This window comes from Acanthamoeba castellanii (assembly GCF_000313135.1).
Source record: "Acanthamoeba castellanii str. Neff unplaced genomic scaffold scf7180000084095, whole genome shotgun sequence".
In the NCBI taxonomy this organism is placed as follows: Eukaryota; Discosea; order Longamoebia; family Acanthamoebidae; genus Acanthamoeba; species Acanthamoeba castellanii.
Genome location: NW_004457422.1, coordinates 14,362 through 30,582, shown reverse-complemented (window position 1 = coordinate 30,582; position 16,221 = coordinate 14,362). Strand labels below are relative to the sequence as shown.

At 57.8% G+C, this 16,221-nt stretch overlaps 6 protein-coding genes across 6 annotated transcripts; 2 read left to right on the top strand and 4 right to left on the bottom strand.

Annotated features, from left to right (window-relative positions):
- Positions 1–155: 155 nt before the first annotated feature.
- On the bottom strand, positions 156–1,480 carry ACA1_020870 (large conductance mechanosensitive channel protein; the record flags this gene model as incomplete). Its single annotated transcript, XM_004338411.1, has 6 exons — positions 156–410; positions 502–606; positions 754–862; positions 949–1,063; positions 1,151–1,193; positions 1,295–1,480. The coding sequence occupies 6 exons, from the start codon at positions 1,478–1,480 to the stop codon at positions 156–158; spliced, it is 813 nt and encodes a 270-aa protein (XP_004338459.1).
- A 268-nt stretch (positions 1,481–1,748) lies between these two features.
- Positions 1,749–3,401, bottom strand: ACA1_020860 (mitochondrial ribosomal protein, L38, putative; the record flags this gene model as incomplete). Its single annotated transcript, XM_004338410.1, has 7 exons — positions 1,749–1,933; positions 2,048–2,149; positions 2,236–2,315; positions 2,431–2,530; positions 2,620–2,692; positions 2,946–3,023; positions 3,105–3,401. The coding sequence occupies 7 exons, from the start codon at positions 3,399–3,401 to the stop codon at positions 1,749–1,751; spliced, it is 915 nt and encodes a 304-aa protein (XP_004338458.1).
- Positions 3,402–4,763: 1,362 nt separating this feature from the next.
- Positions 4,764–10,945, top strand: ACA1_020850 (RasGEF domain containing protein; the record flags this gene model as incomplete). The annotated part of the gene is made up of 11 exons (XM_004338409.1): positions 4,764–6,306; positions 6,555–8,934; positions 9,032–9,268; positions 9,370–9,598; positions 9,686–9,751; positions 9,839–9,922; positions 10,044–10,133; positions 10,240–10,336; positions 10,472–10,636; positions 10,746–10,822; positions 10,883–10,945. The coding sequence occupies 11 exons, from the start codon at positions 4,764–4,766 to the stop codon at positions 10,943–10,945; spliced, it is 5,031 nt and encodes a 1,676-aa protein (XP_004338457.1).
- A 618-nt stretch (positions 10,946–11,563) lies between these two features.
- ACA1_020830 (amino acid permease, putative) lies at positions 11,564–14,620 on the top strand (the record flags this gene model as incomplete). Its single annotated transcript, XM_004338408.1, has 11 exons — positions 11,564–11,672; positions 11,845–11,991; positions 12,126–12,281; positions 12,382–12,563; positions 12,639–12,894; positions 12,983–13,074; positions 13,200–13,312; positions 13,423–13,590; positions 13,725–13,800; positions 14,157–14,310; positions 14,457–14,620. 11 exons carry the CDS (start codon positions 11,564–11,566, stop codon positions 14,618–14,620), a joined length of 1,617 nt encoding a protein of 538 aa, XP_004338456.1.
- Positions 11,975–13,790, bottom strand: ACA1_020840 (uncharacterized protein; the record flags this gene model as incomplete). The annotated part of the gene is made up of 6 exons (XM_004338407.1): positions 11,975–11,995; positions 12,137–12,271; positions 12,423–12,545; positions 12,635–12,889; positions 13,465–13,555; positions 13,717–13,790. 6 exons carry the CDS (start codon positions 13,788–13,790, stop codon positions 11,975–11,977), a joined length of 699 nt encoding a protein of 232 aa, XP_004338455.1.
- A 416-nt stretch (positions 14,621–15,036) lies between the features above and the next one.
- On the bottom strand, positions 15,037–16,029 carry ACA1_020820 (TATAbox-binding protein; the record flags this gene model as incomplete). Its single annotated transcript, XM_004338406.1, has 3 exons — positions 15,037–15,207; positions 15,307–15,655; positions 15,773–16,029. The coding sequence occupies 3 exons, from the start codon at positions 16,027–16,029 to the stop codon at positions 15,037–15,039; spliced, it is 777 nt and encodes a 258-aa protein (XP_004338454.1).
- Between the last annotated feature and the right edge of the window lie 192 nt (positions 16,030–16,221).

Genomic DNA, 16,221 nt, shown 5'->3' with positions numbered 1-16,221 from the left:
TTTGGGATATCAGCGATTTATCCAGCAAACTTGTATGACTTTTGAATGTATCATAGCAACTTCATCATATCCAGATCATGGTGCACAACACAAATGGAATGGTGAAACATTTTTTTAATTGTTTTGTACAAATAAATAATTAAAAACAAATGGTGTCACATGAGCATGACTCCTTGGCCGTGGCCGATGGGTGCGCCCAACCCGATCGGGTCGGCCGAGCGCGTGTAGGTCTCGAAGTCGGGGATGGGCGCCGCCGGCAGCTTGTTCTGTTTGCCGTTGTGCGCCTGCTTGCCCCGAAGGCGGTAGTGGTGATCGGCCACTCCGAGCCCGCCCCCGCCTCCGCCTCCCTCTCGTTCCCTCGGGTCGAACGACACCGAATGTCGGTCGACATCGAGTCCGTACGTGCTCACCTGCCCACCACTCACTATGAGCCCCATGTGTGCGGTGATGCGTGCGCGTGCGCGTGTGCGTGCGTGTGCGTGTGGTGGGTGTGGTGGGTACCTGAGGCGCTTCTGGGGGAGTGGGCGGGATGTGAGAGGTGCAGAAGGGGCAGCGAACGGCGCGTGAGCTGATCCGAGTACAGCAGAACGGACACTCTTGCCACTTCTACTCTCACGTCACGCAACACGCAAAACACGCAACACGCAACACAATCACACCAACCAAGCGGCAACAACCAATATGACAGGTCAGGCCTCCATTTCCACAGAGGCAGTGGTGATTGAAGAGGGGGGTTGGGTGGGTGGTACGTACTCGGCGCCACGAGACGTGGTTGTGGACCTCCTGCAGGATCTTGACGATGATGAAGAGCATCACCACCACCGCGAGGAAGCTCACCAACAACTGCAGAAACCGCCCATAGCTTCGGCCGGTGCCGCCACCATCGCCGCCACACACACAAGATCAACCTGTGCGCGACCGTGAAGGTGGGTGGTGTGGTGCGGGTACTTGATGGTGATGGCGCCATCGCTCTGGGCATCAGACACGGTGGCGTAGCTGGGTCCATTCTTGCCCGACTTGAGCAGGTAGAACAGGTTCACAAAGTTGGCCCCGAGGATCACGCCTGTGTGTGTGGTCAGGTCAGCAGAATAATAAGAAGAATTAAAAAAATATAAAAAAAATATAATCTAACATTAAGAAGAAGGCATACCAAGCGTTGGTGGCAGAAGGATGTCGCTCATTAGGGAATTAATCTATTTTATAATTAATACAATCATTTAATTAAATCAAGCAAAATCAAATTTATCTCTTCAAGAAATTAGGAATCGCATGAGATAGGAGCAGTGTGGCGTACGAGGACTTGAAAGGCAGTGCCGATGACGATACCGATGGCGAGCTCGGCCACCGAGCTTCGCCCCAAGAAGTCAGCAAACTCCTCCCAGAAGCCCACGGTCTTCTGCACCGTGTAGGACACGCCCTCCCCGATCTTGGTGCGCAGAGGCGTCAGCTCCGTCGGCACGAACATCGACATCATGCTCATCTTCCCTCACGATCAAGGTTGCGTCTTGCCACCGCCAACCCAAGCTCGTTGGTCGGGCCGATAAACAAGAAGAAGTGCTCGTCGAACCAACAACCAATAACTGCCGATGACGTTCGCTTCTACGGTGGAAATAAGAACAAAATATAAATAAATATATAAATATATAAAAAGAATATTTGTATTTATTTATTTGTTAATCTCTTTGCTCTTCTTTACAGAGGAAGAAGAGCACAGGAAGGTGTGATGAAGTGGTAGTGGTGGCCTGCTACTACCACTTGGAGGGGTCGAGCCACTTCCTGGGGCGGTAGAGGTTGACCGGAGCCGGGCCTTCGGGCTCGGGGAGGTTGAGGCGCGAGTACTGGGCCGACACCTCGGCGTCCCAGGTGGCCTTGAAGAAGGCCAACGCCTTGGGCCTCAGGCCGTACTTCTCCTGCGCCTTGAACGTGTTCCAATCTACACATCGCACGACACGCACACGGCACAACGCACGACACGACACGACACGACACGCACGAGGTATAAGCTCAAGGAACATTAGTAGCCTGCGACGAAGACGAGAGAACGTACTCTTCCGCTGAACAAACTCCTTGAGCGCACCCTCGGGGAAGGCGTCGAACTGGGTCTCGCCGTCGAGCTGCTCGAACAAGAGGAATACGTATCGGTGACCGCCTGGCAGGAGGGAGCAAGCAGTCAGCATACATTACCAAGACAAGACGAGACAATGGTCAGAGGCTAGTGAGTGTATGTGGCTATACCTCCGTGCTTCTTGGGCATGGGCGGGAGGTAGTCGCACAGCACCTGGCCCTGCGAGATGTCGTTGCCGGGAATGTTGGTCCTGCAATTGCCCCGCGCGCGCGCAACATATAGAGTCAGTGAGCAGTGCGTTGCATGTGCGCGCGGTGCAACGTTGATGCGTCGTAACGAGGGAGCTCGGAAGGTGTGTCACGTACACCAGCCAGTGAAGAACCTCCTTCCCTCGACCCTCCTCGTGCGGGACCACCCATCCGGGCTTCACGATCTCCACGTCGTCGGGCACCAAGTCGGGGTCGTCTGAGCAACAGAGAGCCGAGAAAAGCGGGTCAGCGGGTGGTCGAGAGAGAGAGAGAGAGAGAGAGAGCTCCATCGGCGGTTCGTAGTACCGGGGGTGGCCATGATGAGCGTCCATCGCTTGGTGGGGTCGCTGGGCCACGACACGCGAGGCGTCGTCTGGAGCTGTACGTAGAGACGAGCGAAGAAAGAGATATGAGCAGGCTGGCCAAACAACAGCAGCAGCAGCATGTCGTGAGCGTGCGGGTGGCGTGCCTTGGCTGGCGGCAGGAAATGACCCTTGCGGACGACGACCTCAGGCGAGTACTCAACCTGGTCAGAGAACACGATGCCCCCGCATGCTTCGTCAGTACACATGAACGAGGGCACCGATGGTCGCAACATGTTGAGGAGGAGGAGCGTGCAGTGGGGGTCCAACCTGCAACATGAAGTAGGGCGTGAAGGGCTCTGGCAGCACGTCTGGGAACACCTTGTGCAGCTTGGCCTTCTTGCGGATCTGGAACGAAATGAAAGGATGTAAAAATCAAAACAATTGAATTGCTACGTAGCAAAAGGAAAAATCTGGCGATGGAGGTACATTTTTGTGTTTGGAGATTTCCGTCTCGGGATCGGGCTTCCAGCCAGGGAAGGGCGGGCTCCACTTAGGCTTTGCGCTACGGAGGGCAGCCCTGTTCTTCTTCGCGATTTGGATTTGCGAAATGTTGCGCCTCGCCCCCTCGGAGGCAAGAACGGGAGAATTCTGCAAAATCCTCGATGTTCGTGCCGATTGAAGCGCCGTCCGGCTCACCCCCGACAGATTAGAGGCCGACGGTGCCGCTGAGCGTGACCCCAAGCGGCAAGCTGGCTGCAGCGTGGTGCTCGTTCGTCGCAGCATCTGGATCGCACTTTTTCAATCAATTGGCGAAAAGCCAGAAGAAAAAAAGATTTTCTTCTTCTCCCCTGGAGTGCCACTAAAGGCCGAAAACACCTCCATGAAGCGAAACGAAAGAGAAGTAGCAGCACTCAAGGAGGAAAGCACCGCCACGATGAAGCGAGTCAGCGGGCTTGAAGAGGCGAGCACTGGGGGGCCATTTCGACTCTGCAAGCGAAGCACAAGAACCTCAACGAAACTAAAAGAGGCAATAGAGTTGACCACTCAGAGGACAGCGCCCAGCTCAAGGAAGCGAACCTGCAAAGAAGCCGCACAAGAGGTGACCCAAGCTTCTTTGTTCTTCTTTCCTAACACCTGTCTCACAGTCTTGTGTTGGTTTAAGTGGGACGAAAAGGAAGAGGAAGACGAAGACGAAGACGAGGAAGACTCATAGGGAGCCCTAAGCGAGCGGAGGACACTGGCGCTGACAACGGCGCGGTATATATGTTCTGTACATTTGTTCCGTATCTATCCGTTCTGTGCCTGAGGGTTCTGAACTCGGCAGTCGTCTTGCTTTGGCCCGTGCGATCCACAGTTGCTCAGTATTGTCTCCCGCACGCACCACCACACACGCACCACCCCCGCACAACGTGCGTGCGGTGTGTGGCACGGCTGGTCGTAATGACAAGCTGGGGTGATTGATTGTTTGTTTTTGAAAACCTTGCTCCCATTAAAAGCTATATGAGCACAAGCGTGATTGGCCCCTAGTTACACACCTGACGTGCGAATTTACGGTTGGTGCGGCCCGGCGGGTAAAAAGACGGAAACGGGCATTGCCAAGAAGAACGGTGGCGCTTTGGTTTCTTGGTCGTCCTCGACAGCAACACCAGGTTTCCGTGCGTCGGGGTGCCGCGGTGTGGCTGTTCGGTCCCGCCTCTCTTCTCTTTTTAACTTATCAGCAGTATCGAGAGGAGGCAGTTATTGCCCCTTTTTTGGTACTTTTATCTCTCGACTATTATTATTTCCTTATTTTAATATTTATATTCGAATCGAAGCCATTTTAAGATGTCTCTGCGTTCGAGCGCTTCGTACTCGCCCTCGACATCGCGAAAGAAGTCGGCCACATCTTCATCGACTTCGACTTCGTTGGCGCCCCCCTCTCCCGTGCTACCCGGATCATCATCTCTCGGCATCGCCTCCGCCCCCCACGAGCGGGTGGGCCTCACCAAGAAAGAAACGAAAAAGAACGAAAACGGCGGTGAGGGGGGAGGCGAAAGAACGAAAGCGACGAAAACGACGACGAAAGCGAAAGCGACGGCGCGAGTGGTGGAGGGGGAGACGGAGAGCGAGACCGAGCGGCGGAAGAAGAAGGAGCAGGCGCGCAGCATGCACATGGCCCTCAGCAGCGTGGAGCACGACGCGGTGGTGAGCGACGCGTCCCTCAACGACGACGAGCGACTGGAGGGACTCAAGAAGCAGGTGATGGTCATGAAGAAGACAAAGAAGAAGAAGGAGAAGATCGAAAAGAAGGAGAAGGAAAAGAAGAAGAAGGAGAAGAAGAAGCGAAAGGAGAAGAAGGCCGAAAGCGAGCGGGTGGCCAGAGAGTTCTCCTCCGCTTCCTCCGCTTCCTCCGCGTCGTCGTCGTCGTCGTCGTCATCGTCCTCGTCCTCGTCGACTTCTTCTTCTTCTTCGACGCCGTCGACGTCGTCGCTGCTCAAGCACGCGCACCACCTTCACTCCGGCGGACTGCCGCAGCCGACTGCGCACGTCGTCAGCAGCAGCGGCGGCCAAGCTCTCGTGCGCGTGCTGTCGTCGCCGGCGACGTCGAACCCGTCGGAGGAGTTTGAAGGCGTGAAACTCTACGGCGGCAGCGGCGGCTGCGGTGCGCCCAAGGCGGGCTTCTCGCTCAAGTCGTCGGCGAGCTCGGCTGAAATGCTGAACATGATATCGCGCGAGGGCCTGGCCGCGGCGGCGAGCGCCGGGAACGGCGGCGAACCCGCCGCCGGAGCGAAAAGAGCGAAAGCGGCGGCCGAAAGCGAGAAGGAGAGCGAAAGCGACAGCGAGTCCCACGCACATCACCATCATGGCGGCGCGCAGCAGCAGCAGCAACAACAGCAACAGCAGCAGAAGAGCAACTCGTCGCGTCGGTTGCGGGTCGTGCGCAGCGACGAGGTGCCCGCCGACATCATCAGCCGCTCGGCTTCGTCGGCTTCGCCCTCTGCCAAGGCCACCATTGCCGACGACCAGCAGCCCGCGCCGGCCAGCGACGAGGGCCCCGACGACCAGCAGCAGCCCAAGAAGCAGCACCACACGCGGCTGCTCGAGCGCGAGCGACGCAAGCGGACGGACTCGGTCAAGCGGGTGACGGTCGACTGGGACGACTTTGTGCTCGACGAGGCCGACGAGGAGAACGTCAACATCCTCTCCATCGCGCCCTCCATCTCCTCCTCGGCCTCGTCGCCCGCAGTGCCAACCTCGGCCGCCAAAGAGTCAGCCTCGTCGTCGGGGTCGCCGTCGCTGGTCAAGTCGATGCCGGCACCCTCGTCGCGCTCGGCCCTGCGACGATCGCACTCGAGCTCGCCCACCACCGGCCGCCGGGTACACAAGCGGAGCGACAGTGTGGGCAGCCGCGGCAGCAGCGGGAGCGGCAGCAGCGGACGGCGCGGCGCCGGAAGCCACGGCAGCGGCGGGCGGAGACAGGCCGGCGCTGCTGGGGAGTTGGGCCTGGACGACAATGAAGATGAAGGTGAGGAAGAAGAGGAGGAGGAAGACAACGACGACAACGACAACGAGGATGCGGACGACGAGTTCAGCCAGTCGGGCGTGGCGCCGGGCATGCTCTCGTTCCGTGCGGCCACCTTCGCCAAGATCATCGAGAAGCTCGTCCTCTTCGCCGCCATCAAGCAAGGCACGCCCTTCTTCCCTTTTGGTCCGATAGTTATTCTCTTCATCATTTGTTTTTTAATTCTTTTGCGTAACCGGGCTCTCTGCTGTTTTACCCCGTTTCCGGTGGTGGGCACTTAATTCCTATTTTCTTAATTCCTGTTTCCGCCAACCGGCCAACCGCCGCGGTAACAAAACATGCAACAACCACCCGAACACGAACATGTTCTCCTTACACTCTATTTTATTATTTATTTTATTATTTTATTCTATTTATTAACATAATGTAAACAGACGAGGACAATTCGCTCGGGATCGAGGACGACTTTGCGTTCGACTGGAACTCGATACGGGAGGAGGCCATCTCGCAGCTCTCGCCGCGCTCCGAGGAGGAGATGCTCATGCGCGACCGCGAGGAACAGGAGCGGCGGGCGCGCGAGGACCGCGAACGCGAACGCGAGAACGAGAAGCGCGCTCGGACCCGCGAACGCGACCGCGAGCGGGAGAAGCGCGAGCGCGAGCGCAAGGAGATGGAGCGGGAGCGGGAGCAGCGCGAGCTCAAGACGCGCCAGGTCCGACGGTTCAACAGCGGCGACCAGCCGCCCGCCAAGCCCTTCGACATCGAGCCGCCGACTCTTGCCGCCGCTGTCGACAACAAGACACCACGTGGCACTAGTAATGCCGACAAGCGGCCGTTGTCGCGGTCGGCGGACAGGCGGCCGACGGTGGAGCGGGTCAAGCGGAGCGAGCACCGGCGCGGGAAGAGCGCGGAGGACGCGATGGCGATCAGCGAGGCCGAGATGAAGCTGCTCGCCGACAGCATGCTCGAGAAGCGGCAGCGGCAGATCGAGGAGCATATGCGCAACGCCAGCCGCAGCGCCGAGACCAAGTCGGGCGGCGGCGGCGGCTTCGGTAGCGGCGGACTGATGGCATCGCCGCCCGGCGCGCGGAGGCATTCCAAGCAGCTGTCGCCCGGGGGCGAGTCCGAAATGGAAAAGTCGCGCGACAAGCTCATGTTCGAGCAAGCCATGGCGATCATGCGGCTCGAGGAGGCGGCCCGCAGCGCTTCGAAGAAACCCAGCGGCAAAGGCGGCCGCGACAGGGAAAAGGAAAAGGAAAAGGCCGGGAAAAGCCCTGCGGCCTCGGCTTCGCCGACGTCGTCGTCGCCCACGCAGACGAGCGCCAAGCAGCTGCGCAGCGGCGGCTCCATACCGACGTCGACCACCACTAGCACCACCGGCGGCGGCGGCGGCGGCAAGAAGGGGGAGCTGAACAGCGGCGGCCTGAGCGTTGGCGCCGGAGCGAAGGAGAGCAGGAACAAGAGCAGTTCGTCGAAGAGCTTCGATGACTTTGCCGAGCAGAAGCGGAAGGAGGAGCAGCGGAAGGAGCGACAGCAGCAGGAGTCGAGCCTGCGACGAGACCGAAAGCGAAGCCCGGGCGACGAAAAGAACGAAGGAGAAGAAAACGAAGCGAAAGGTGACAAGAATGAAGCGGAGAAGAAAAAGAAAAAGAAGACGAAGAAAGAGAAGAAGGAGAAGACGAAGAAGAAGAAAGAGAAGACGAAGAAGGTTAAGGACGAAGCCGCGGATGAGGAGGCCCACTGCTCGGCGCTGTTCGACTGGGACTCGATCAAGGAGGAGGCCATGATTACCCTCCCGCGCAACGGCAGCAAAGCCGACGGCGGCGGCGACTGCGACGACAAGACATCATCGTCGGTGGCCCATCGCACCGGCACGCTCCGGTACATGCCGGCCGGCATCATGCCGCCGCGGCCGCGACCATCCCTCTCCTCCAGCGTCTCGTTCCCCTCGCCCTCGACCTCGCCGTCGGGTGCGCCGCCCACGTTCGCCTTCGGCCCGGCCTCGTCGCCCACGTCGCCCGATGGCCCTCAGAAGAAGAAGCGGCCGACGCTCCTCGAGATCCTGGATGTCGACCCGGACGCGGACGCCAACGAGACAAGTGTCGACAGCAAGACGAAAGCGAAGACGAAGGCGACGACGGCAGCGGTGCCTCCGATGAAGCGGAGCACAACGTCGCCGGGCGGGCTCACGCGGGGTGACGTGACTCAATCGACGCGCGAGAGCGGGAACCGACGGCGGAAGGAAAATGAAAAGGAAACAAAGAGGGAAAAGGACCAGTCCACGGAGGAGGTCAGCCCGCGCGCCGCGCCCACGCGGCGCCGGAAGGCGGCGCATCACCACAGCCTCGAGCGCTCGTCGCCGGTGAAGAATGACAGGAATGCCAAGCTTGTCGATAGCGACGATGACGACGACGTCGACGGCAACGGCGACGCCATGATCCGGCGTCACAAGATCCTGCGGGAGCGGACCAAGAAGGTCATCAACGATTCGCGCGACGTCGACAACAGCAGCGGCCCCGTAAGTCGCCAGCCCTACAGCATCGGCACATACCTGTCGCCGGGTCCGGATGTCGACGGTCGACGCGCGCGCCGGCTGCGGATGGCCAATGCAACGCCGATCCGGCGGCGGCCGCCCACGCCCGGCCATGCCATCGCCGGCATCTCGGGCAACGCGCGCGAGCAGCCGACCATGGTCGAGGCCTTCGTGCTCAGCTACAAGTCCATCTTCACCCCGCGCGACCTGTGCCAGGCGCTCGTCAAGCGCTACACCACCGCCCCGCCCCGCGCCGCCGACGCCAACAAGATCCAAGAAGGGTGCGCCCGGCCCGGTCCTCACCGCCAACCAAAGCGATCAATTTCTGAATGTGTGTCGTGTCGTGCGTGTCGTGTTGTTTTTCGGCCCTAAATTTAGGGTGGTGAGCGTGTTCGAGCAGTGGATCAATCTGCAGGTGATGGACTTTTACGAGGACAACGAGACGCTGCGCCTCTTCAAGGCGAGTCCGCTCAAGAAGGAGCACCGGGAGGGCCTCCTCATGCTGCTCGAGCAGAAGCGCAAGCAGCTGCGCCAGGAGCGCTTCCAGGCCCTCGCCGCCTCGACCTCCATCGCCGCCCAGCCCGTGCGCCAGTCCCTCGAACGCCCGCTTTACCGGTACAGCATTTATTTTTTGTTTGTATTTTTATTCTCTTTTTTAATTCGTAATAATAATAATAACGTGACGTGTCATTTCTTCATAGGGCGCCGGGCCACAGCGCGTCGCAGATCTACACGCCGCGGGAGACGCGGGGGGAGCCGACCGGCGCGCCGTGGGACCGGAACGGAGGCCGAGGCCCGACTACCTACCGGCCCGACCCGCGGCGGGCGAGTCGCGACGTGGGCGGCGGGTTCGACCCCAACCACTGGATGTCCCTCTCCCAGTCGCTCTCGCTCTCCTTCTCGTCCAAGAACCTCAACAACAAGAGCCCGTGGGTGCGCATCAAGGTGCGTTTCGTGTCTTGTGACTGTCCTCATTATGTTTTTTCTGATGGAACGCGCGTGTGTCGTGTGTCGTGTGTCGTGCGGCAACAGTCGTCCGAGATGGCCCAGCAGATGGCGTTGGTGGAGCATAGGCTTCTTCGCGCCGTACCCAACAAGGTGCGACGGCGAGTGCGGGATACGATGTCGTCTGTAGGGTAGAGGGCTAACATGTGGTGGTGGTGGTTGGTTGGTTGGTCGCTGCAGGAATGGCTGAATGTAAATTGGACGCGCAAGGCCAAGGAGCTCCTGGCGCCCAACATCCTCGCCCTTTCGTGCCACTTCAACGTCGTACGTGTCCGCACGCACCATGACACGACCGCACACACGCACCCGCACACACGCACACACGCGCTGTCAACGAAACAGAGCACTCACCGAATCACCGCGTTGTCGCTGTGCTTCTGCGCAGATGAGCAATTGGGTGACGTACGAGGTGCTATCAGAGCCGAGAAACGACGCCCGCGCCAAGCTCATCCAGAAATTCGCCCGCATCGCCGTGGTACGGAAAACACCCCGAATACGCACGCAACACTTGCAACACACGCAACGCCACACGACACACACGACACACACGAAGTGGTGGCTGAACACGACATGTCAAACAGAAATGCCGACAGCTGAACAACTTCAACGGATTGTTGGAGATCTTGGCTGGCCTCGGCAATGTGGCGGTCACCCGCCTCACCAAGACCTGGAAAGATGGTAATCCCCCTCCCCGCTCTCGCCTGCCACATTCGTTTAGCCTGCGCTGACCGTCGCGTCTTCGTTCTTCTTCCTTCGCGAAAACGTTCGTGCTTCGCTCTTTTGCCTTCGTCTTCTCCCCCCCCCCACAAACAGTCGATCCGGAGACGCGGCGGGTGCTCAAGCAATTGGACGAGCTGATGTCGCCCACGCACAACCGGCGCAACTACCGCCGGCTCGAAGCCGAGGCCGTGCCTCCCTGCGTGCCCTACCTCGGCGTCTCCCTCGGCGATCTCTTCTTCATCGAAGCCAACGAAATGGGTGCGTCCTTGCTTCCCTCACCTCACCGTGTGCGGTCGTGCGTGTGCGGTCGTGTGTCGTATGTGCGTGTCGTGTGTGCGGTCGTGTGCTGATGGTGGGATGTGTGCAGAGATCTCGGGGCTGGTCAACTTTGAGAAGCTGGAGATGATCGGGAAGGTGATCTACACGCTGCTGCTCTTCCAGAACGTGTCGTACCAGTTCGAGCCCGACGAGTGCCTCCAGGCGTTCCTCGCGTCGCCGCCCCAGGTGCCCGACGAGGACAGCCTCTACTCCCTCTCGCTCTCCCTCCAGCCACTCGAGGGCGCCTGAACGAGCCCCGTCGACGCACACAACACACCAAACAACACGACGTGACACAACATGACACCCACTTAAATATATATATATATATACTATATAGATAGAAAATGTGTTGATAAACCACATATACTCGGGCTGGATGGCGATTGGTGGGGTTCTCGTCGACAGAACTGTCGTTCGACGTTTGCGGGGTGTGAAATTCATTTCATTATCGTAACTCAAAAAAAAACAACCACTCTTGAGCTCTGGGCCCCCATCTTCTTCATCCTCTTTTGCTCCGGTGGCCCCGCGTCTCTTCCACGAGAGCAAACGTGAGTACTCCACACACACACTCTCTCTCTCTCTATGCCCCGTCGGGGAACCCCATCTCCGCTGTTCATTCTTGTTACCCGACATTTAAATGCGATTAATTTGTAAACTGCATTTAAAGTTGTGATTATGCGCCTGCACGGTTTCGTCGTCGCTGTACTCGTTCATCATCATCATCCATGAATTGAAGGCCTTTAATTGGTTTGCCGTGAATTCCGATTCGTGATTCCTAATTGCTTAACAAGTTGTATATTTTTAAAATCATTAAATCGTTTTTGGCGCGGCTGCGCATTCCACTTCTTTCCATTAGTCGTACTAATGGACAATGAGCCGCCCCAGCAGATGAGGTCGAGGGAGCCGTCGCATACGTTAGAGTCCAGCTTTGTGATCGAGGGCGACGCCTGCGACCTCGAAGAGAGCGGCCCCGGTAGACCTCCTCCCCCCTCCAATCAAATTCCTATTACATCATTGACATAATAAATAAAATCAATAAAATAAAATAAACCAATCCAGTTCATTTATTCGTTTTAATATTTTAATTATTATTATTATTATTATTATTATTCGTTTGTTTACTCATTTGTTTTGGAATTGTGTAGTATTGGGTCTGCAGTCCGACGCCTCGCTGAGCTCGTTCCACAACGACCCGGCGTGCCATGACCCACACCTCGGCCTCGAGAGCGGCAAGCTCGCCGACCCCACAATCGTCGACCACGGCGACCACCACCATCACAAGAAATCCGCCGGTACCTGCGCGTGCGCGTGCGGTCATGCGTGTGTCGTGTGCGTGTGCGGTCATACGTGTGTCGTGCGACTGACCCGGCGTGTGCGGTGGTGCGTGTGCGGTGGTGCGTGTGCGGTGTGCGGTGCCGACCACCAGGCAAGCGCAACATTAATGCGTTCCAGCTGGCCATGCTGACGTATTTCTTCACCTGCGGCGGTCCCTTCGGTATCGAACCGTCGGTCGGCGCCGCCGGCCCCGTCATCACCCTCGTCGCCCTCTTCCTCGTGCCCGTCCTCTGGTCCCTGCCTCAAGGTCTCCACCACCGCACACGCACACGACCGCACACACCACACACGCACGCACCGCACACACTCATAAACCAACGTGTGTGCGGTGTGTGTCGTGTGCGTAGCGCTGATGTCTGCGGAGCTTTCGTTGATGGTGGACGAGAACGGCGGCAACATCGTGTGGGTGCAGCGCGCCTTTGGGCCCTTCATCGGGTGGATCAACGCCTTCAACTACCTCGTCTCCGCCTTCGCCTCCATGGCCCTCTACCCCATCCTCGTCATCGCCTACCTACCCCAGCACTGGCAGGTACCCACCCCACCCGTGCGTGTGCGTGTGCGTGTGCGTGTGCGTGTGCGGTGGCTGACGCAAGGTGGGACACAGGACGATCTGACGGACGGCGAGGCGTTTGCGATCAAGTTTGGCTTCGTGTTCATCATCATGCTGATCAACATGTGGGGCATCTCGTGGGTCACGCGCCTGTCGCTCATCTTCCTCTTCTTCATCCTCTCCCCGTTCCTCGCCGAGTTCATCGCCCTCCCGATCATGGGCGGCCTCCAGTGGGACCGCCTCGGCGACGTCCCGGCCTTCACCGACATCCAATGGTCCCTCTTCATCTCCACCACCCTCTGGTCCTTCGGTACGTGTCGTGTCGTGTCGCGGTGCGTGTCGTGTCGTGTCGCGGTGCGTGTCGTGCGGCGCTGATGTGTGTGAGCGGCTGGGGGCAGGTGGCTATGACTCCATGGGATCGGTGGCGGGCGAGGTGAAGGACGGCCGCAAGACCTACATCACGGGCATCTCCATCGGCCTTCCCCTCAATGTACGATCCACCACTTGCTCGCCCACGACATGATCAACGACACGACACGACCAAACGACACCAAACGACACGACCAACGACACGACACGACACCAACGGCTCACGCTGGGGGGGGGGCTGATCAGATTTTGAACTATTTCCTGCCGGTGCTGGTGGGTTGGGTCTACACGCCCGACCGGAGCGTGTGGGTGTCGGGCTACTTCACCACCCTCGCCTACAAGATGTCCTCCGTCCTCGGGTACTCACTCACCCCCCCCGTGTGGCGTGTGCGGTGTGCGGCGTGTGCGGTGGTTGACGTGCGTGCGTGCGACGTGTGCGGTGGTTGACGTGTGTGCGTGTGCGTACCAGGTATTATATGATGGCGGCGTCGGTGATGTCCAACTTTGGCACGTTCAACGTGACGATGGCCTCCATGGCCCGCGTGCTGTGGGCCATGGCCCGTGCCCCCGGCGACGCCCAGCAGCTCCCCTCCTTCGTCGCCCTCTCCTGGCGCCGCGCCAAGACCGGCACCATCCGGTACACAGCACCGCACGACACACACAACACGACACACGACACGCAACACGACACACGACACGTGCGACGGAAATAGTTATCATGGCTGACCACCTATGATCGCTTTTGTTCGTGTGCGGTGCGTACGTGCGTAGGCCGATCATGGGAATCGTGATCGTAGCTATCGTGGTGACCATGCTCTCGCTCCTCTCGTACGACATCCTCGTGCAGGTACGGCCCTTGTGGTCTCTCCATCCCATCCCAGCCATCCATCCATCTTCTCTGTGCGCGGGCGTGGTGTCGGAGTGAAGTGTCGCGAGTTGGGTGGTGGCGGCGGCTGTTGTCGTTGGGTCACCCCAAAGAAAGCGCACGCGAGCTATCCACCGAAAACGACGTGGAGCACGCCCTGAAACCCGCCCGGAGGGTTCCGGCACAGGCCTCTTATTTTCTTTTCCTTTTTATTTCTTTTGTTCATTATTTTCTATATTTATTTTACATTTAAATAACGATATAAATGTAATATATTCTAGATACAAAAATGGTTGCTCTCTTCCTGTTTGAACCGATGCTAACATACGAATGCACAGGTGACGATGTTCATGCGAGTCGTGAATTTGCTGTTGGAGTACTTTGCGCTCATCCGCCTCAAGTACACCGAACCCGACACCCCGCGCCCGTTCGTCGTCCCTGGCGGCAAGTTGGGGGCCTATCTCATCGTCCTCCCCACCATCGCCCTCTCCGGTACTCCTCCCCCATATAACAATTCTTGTTCCGTTATTTAGAAACTTATTATGTTATTGTTTTTTTCTTTTATCTATTTATTTTTCTATTATTATATTTACAGTAAATTGGATGCTGTGTTGCTTTTCTCCTGTCGCGCATGGTAGGTTTGTTGTTCGCGGGAGGCGACTGGCAGCTGTGGACGATCACCGGCGGCGCCAACGTGATCATCGTTCTGACCTACTTCCTCAAGGTCGCCGGCCAGTGGCTCTGGCGGCGATACTCGCCATTGGCACCCAACGACGAAGAGACCAAACGCATCATCAACTGATCAGCTGATGATGTGCTCTACACCTACTACACCTGTACTCCCCTCTTCTCCTCCTCTCTGTCGCAAGCCAATCACCAGAACGGGGTTCGAACCAGACTGACGATTGGCCAATTTTGTTAGCACTCTTTTGTAGACTTGACAAACAAGCAGCCTACAAGCCTCTCTGGACCCTCATCAACACCACATAGCCCACATGACGTGTCTTCACCAACATAACATAGACACAACACATGTTGTTAAAAAAACCGGTGTATGTTTTTGTTCTCAACGCCCCCTGGGCGAATGTACATTCGTGCACGCGCCGGTGGCAGACCGCGGTGGGCTGAGTAGTTGGTTGGCGGGAGGGAGGGAGTAGATACAAGTGACGGCGGCGATGGTTGGGGGGGTTGGTAGTTTGTACAGGTGAGGTGGATGGCTTAGGTCTTCTTGTACTCGGTCAACACCGGGTAGATGTTCTCGAAGGCCTCGTAGATCTCCTCTCGCACCTTGGCGCCCGTGAGCACGATCTTTCCCGACACGAAGATGAGCAGCACGATCTTGGGCTGCACCATGCGGTAGATGAGACCCGGGAACAGCTCTGGCTCGTACTGCACGTGGTGTACATGCACAGCACAGCATGGAGATTAGGCGAGCTGCCTCTGGCAGATGAGCAAGTAGAGAGCGGGGGAGGGGGATGGAGGACGTACGCTGCAGTAGTGGTTGTGGGCAAAGGCGAGACCCTCGAGACGAATGGGGAATCGCACATCGCACGAGCCGACGATGTTCTGAATCTTGAAATCGAGGAACTTGGCGGCGAATCCGAGCTTCTGGATGATGCGAGCGTACTTCCTGGCAGCCAGACGAGATGCCTCTTCGCTCTTGGCGCCCGTACACACCATCTTGCCCGATGCAAAGATGAGCGCGGTCGTCTTCGGCTCGCGAATTCTCATGATGACGGCAGCAAAACGCTTCGGGTTGTACTCGGCGTTACGTGCATGCAGTGCGATGTTCTTGAGGTCGAGCTTGCACCCCAAATTCACCGTGGAGACGATGTTTCTGTTGCAGAATCATCAACATCATGAGAATGGAGACAAGAATGGACTTTGAAGAAGGAGACAATCTGAGTAACGAGGTTTGAATTTGAACCCCCCCAGAAACTCAATGACTACGTACTGCAGAGTAGGGACAATGCCCGACGGGTGCTTGGTGCGATCCACGTCGCTGTCCATATCGTCGCTGGCAGCAGTCGATTGCGCGGGCTCAGAGTACTGCAGTGAAGGCTGAGGAGGCTGCGAGGAGGGCTGTGACGAGATGTTCAATTGATGAAGTGGGGGTAGCTGGGTGCTCCCGGGTGCCGACGGGTGGCCGTGCACCGCCATGCCCGCGCTCTGAAGGACATTCGTCAAGCTCGGTAGAGTAATCCCGCTCATCTTGTTGTATGTGTGAATCGACTCCTTCTCCCTTGAATTCGATGCCGAAAGCAAGAATTCGCGCAACAAATCAACAAAAAAATTGGCCCCTTTTTATACCCGGTGATGCCAACGTTTCCGTTGAAAATCCTTCCTTGCCGATCCTGGTTTTTTCTCAGCTTGTTGCAAGGCGTCGTTTCCCGCAACAACCCA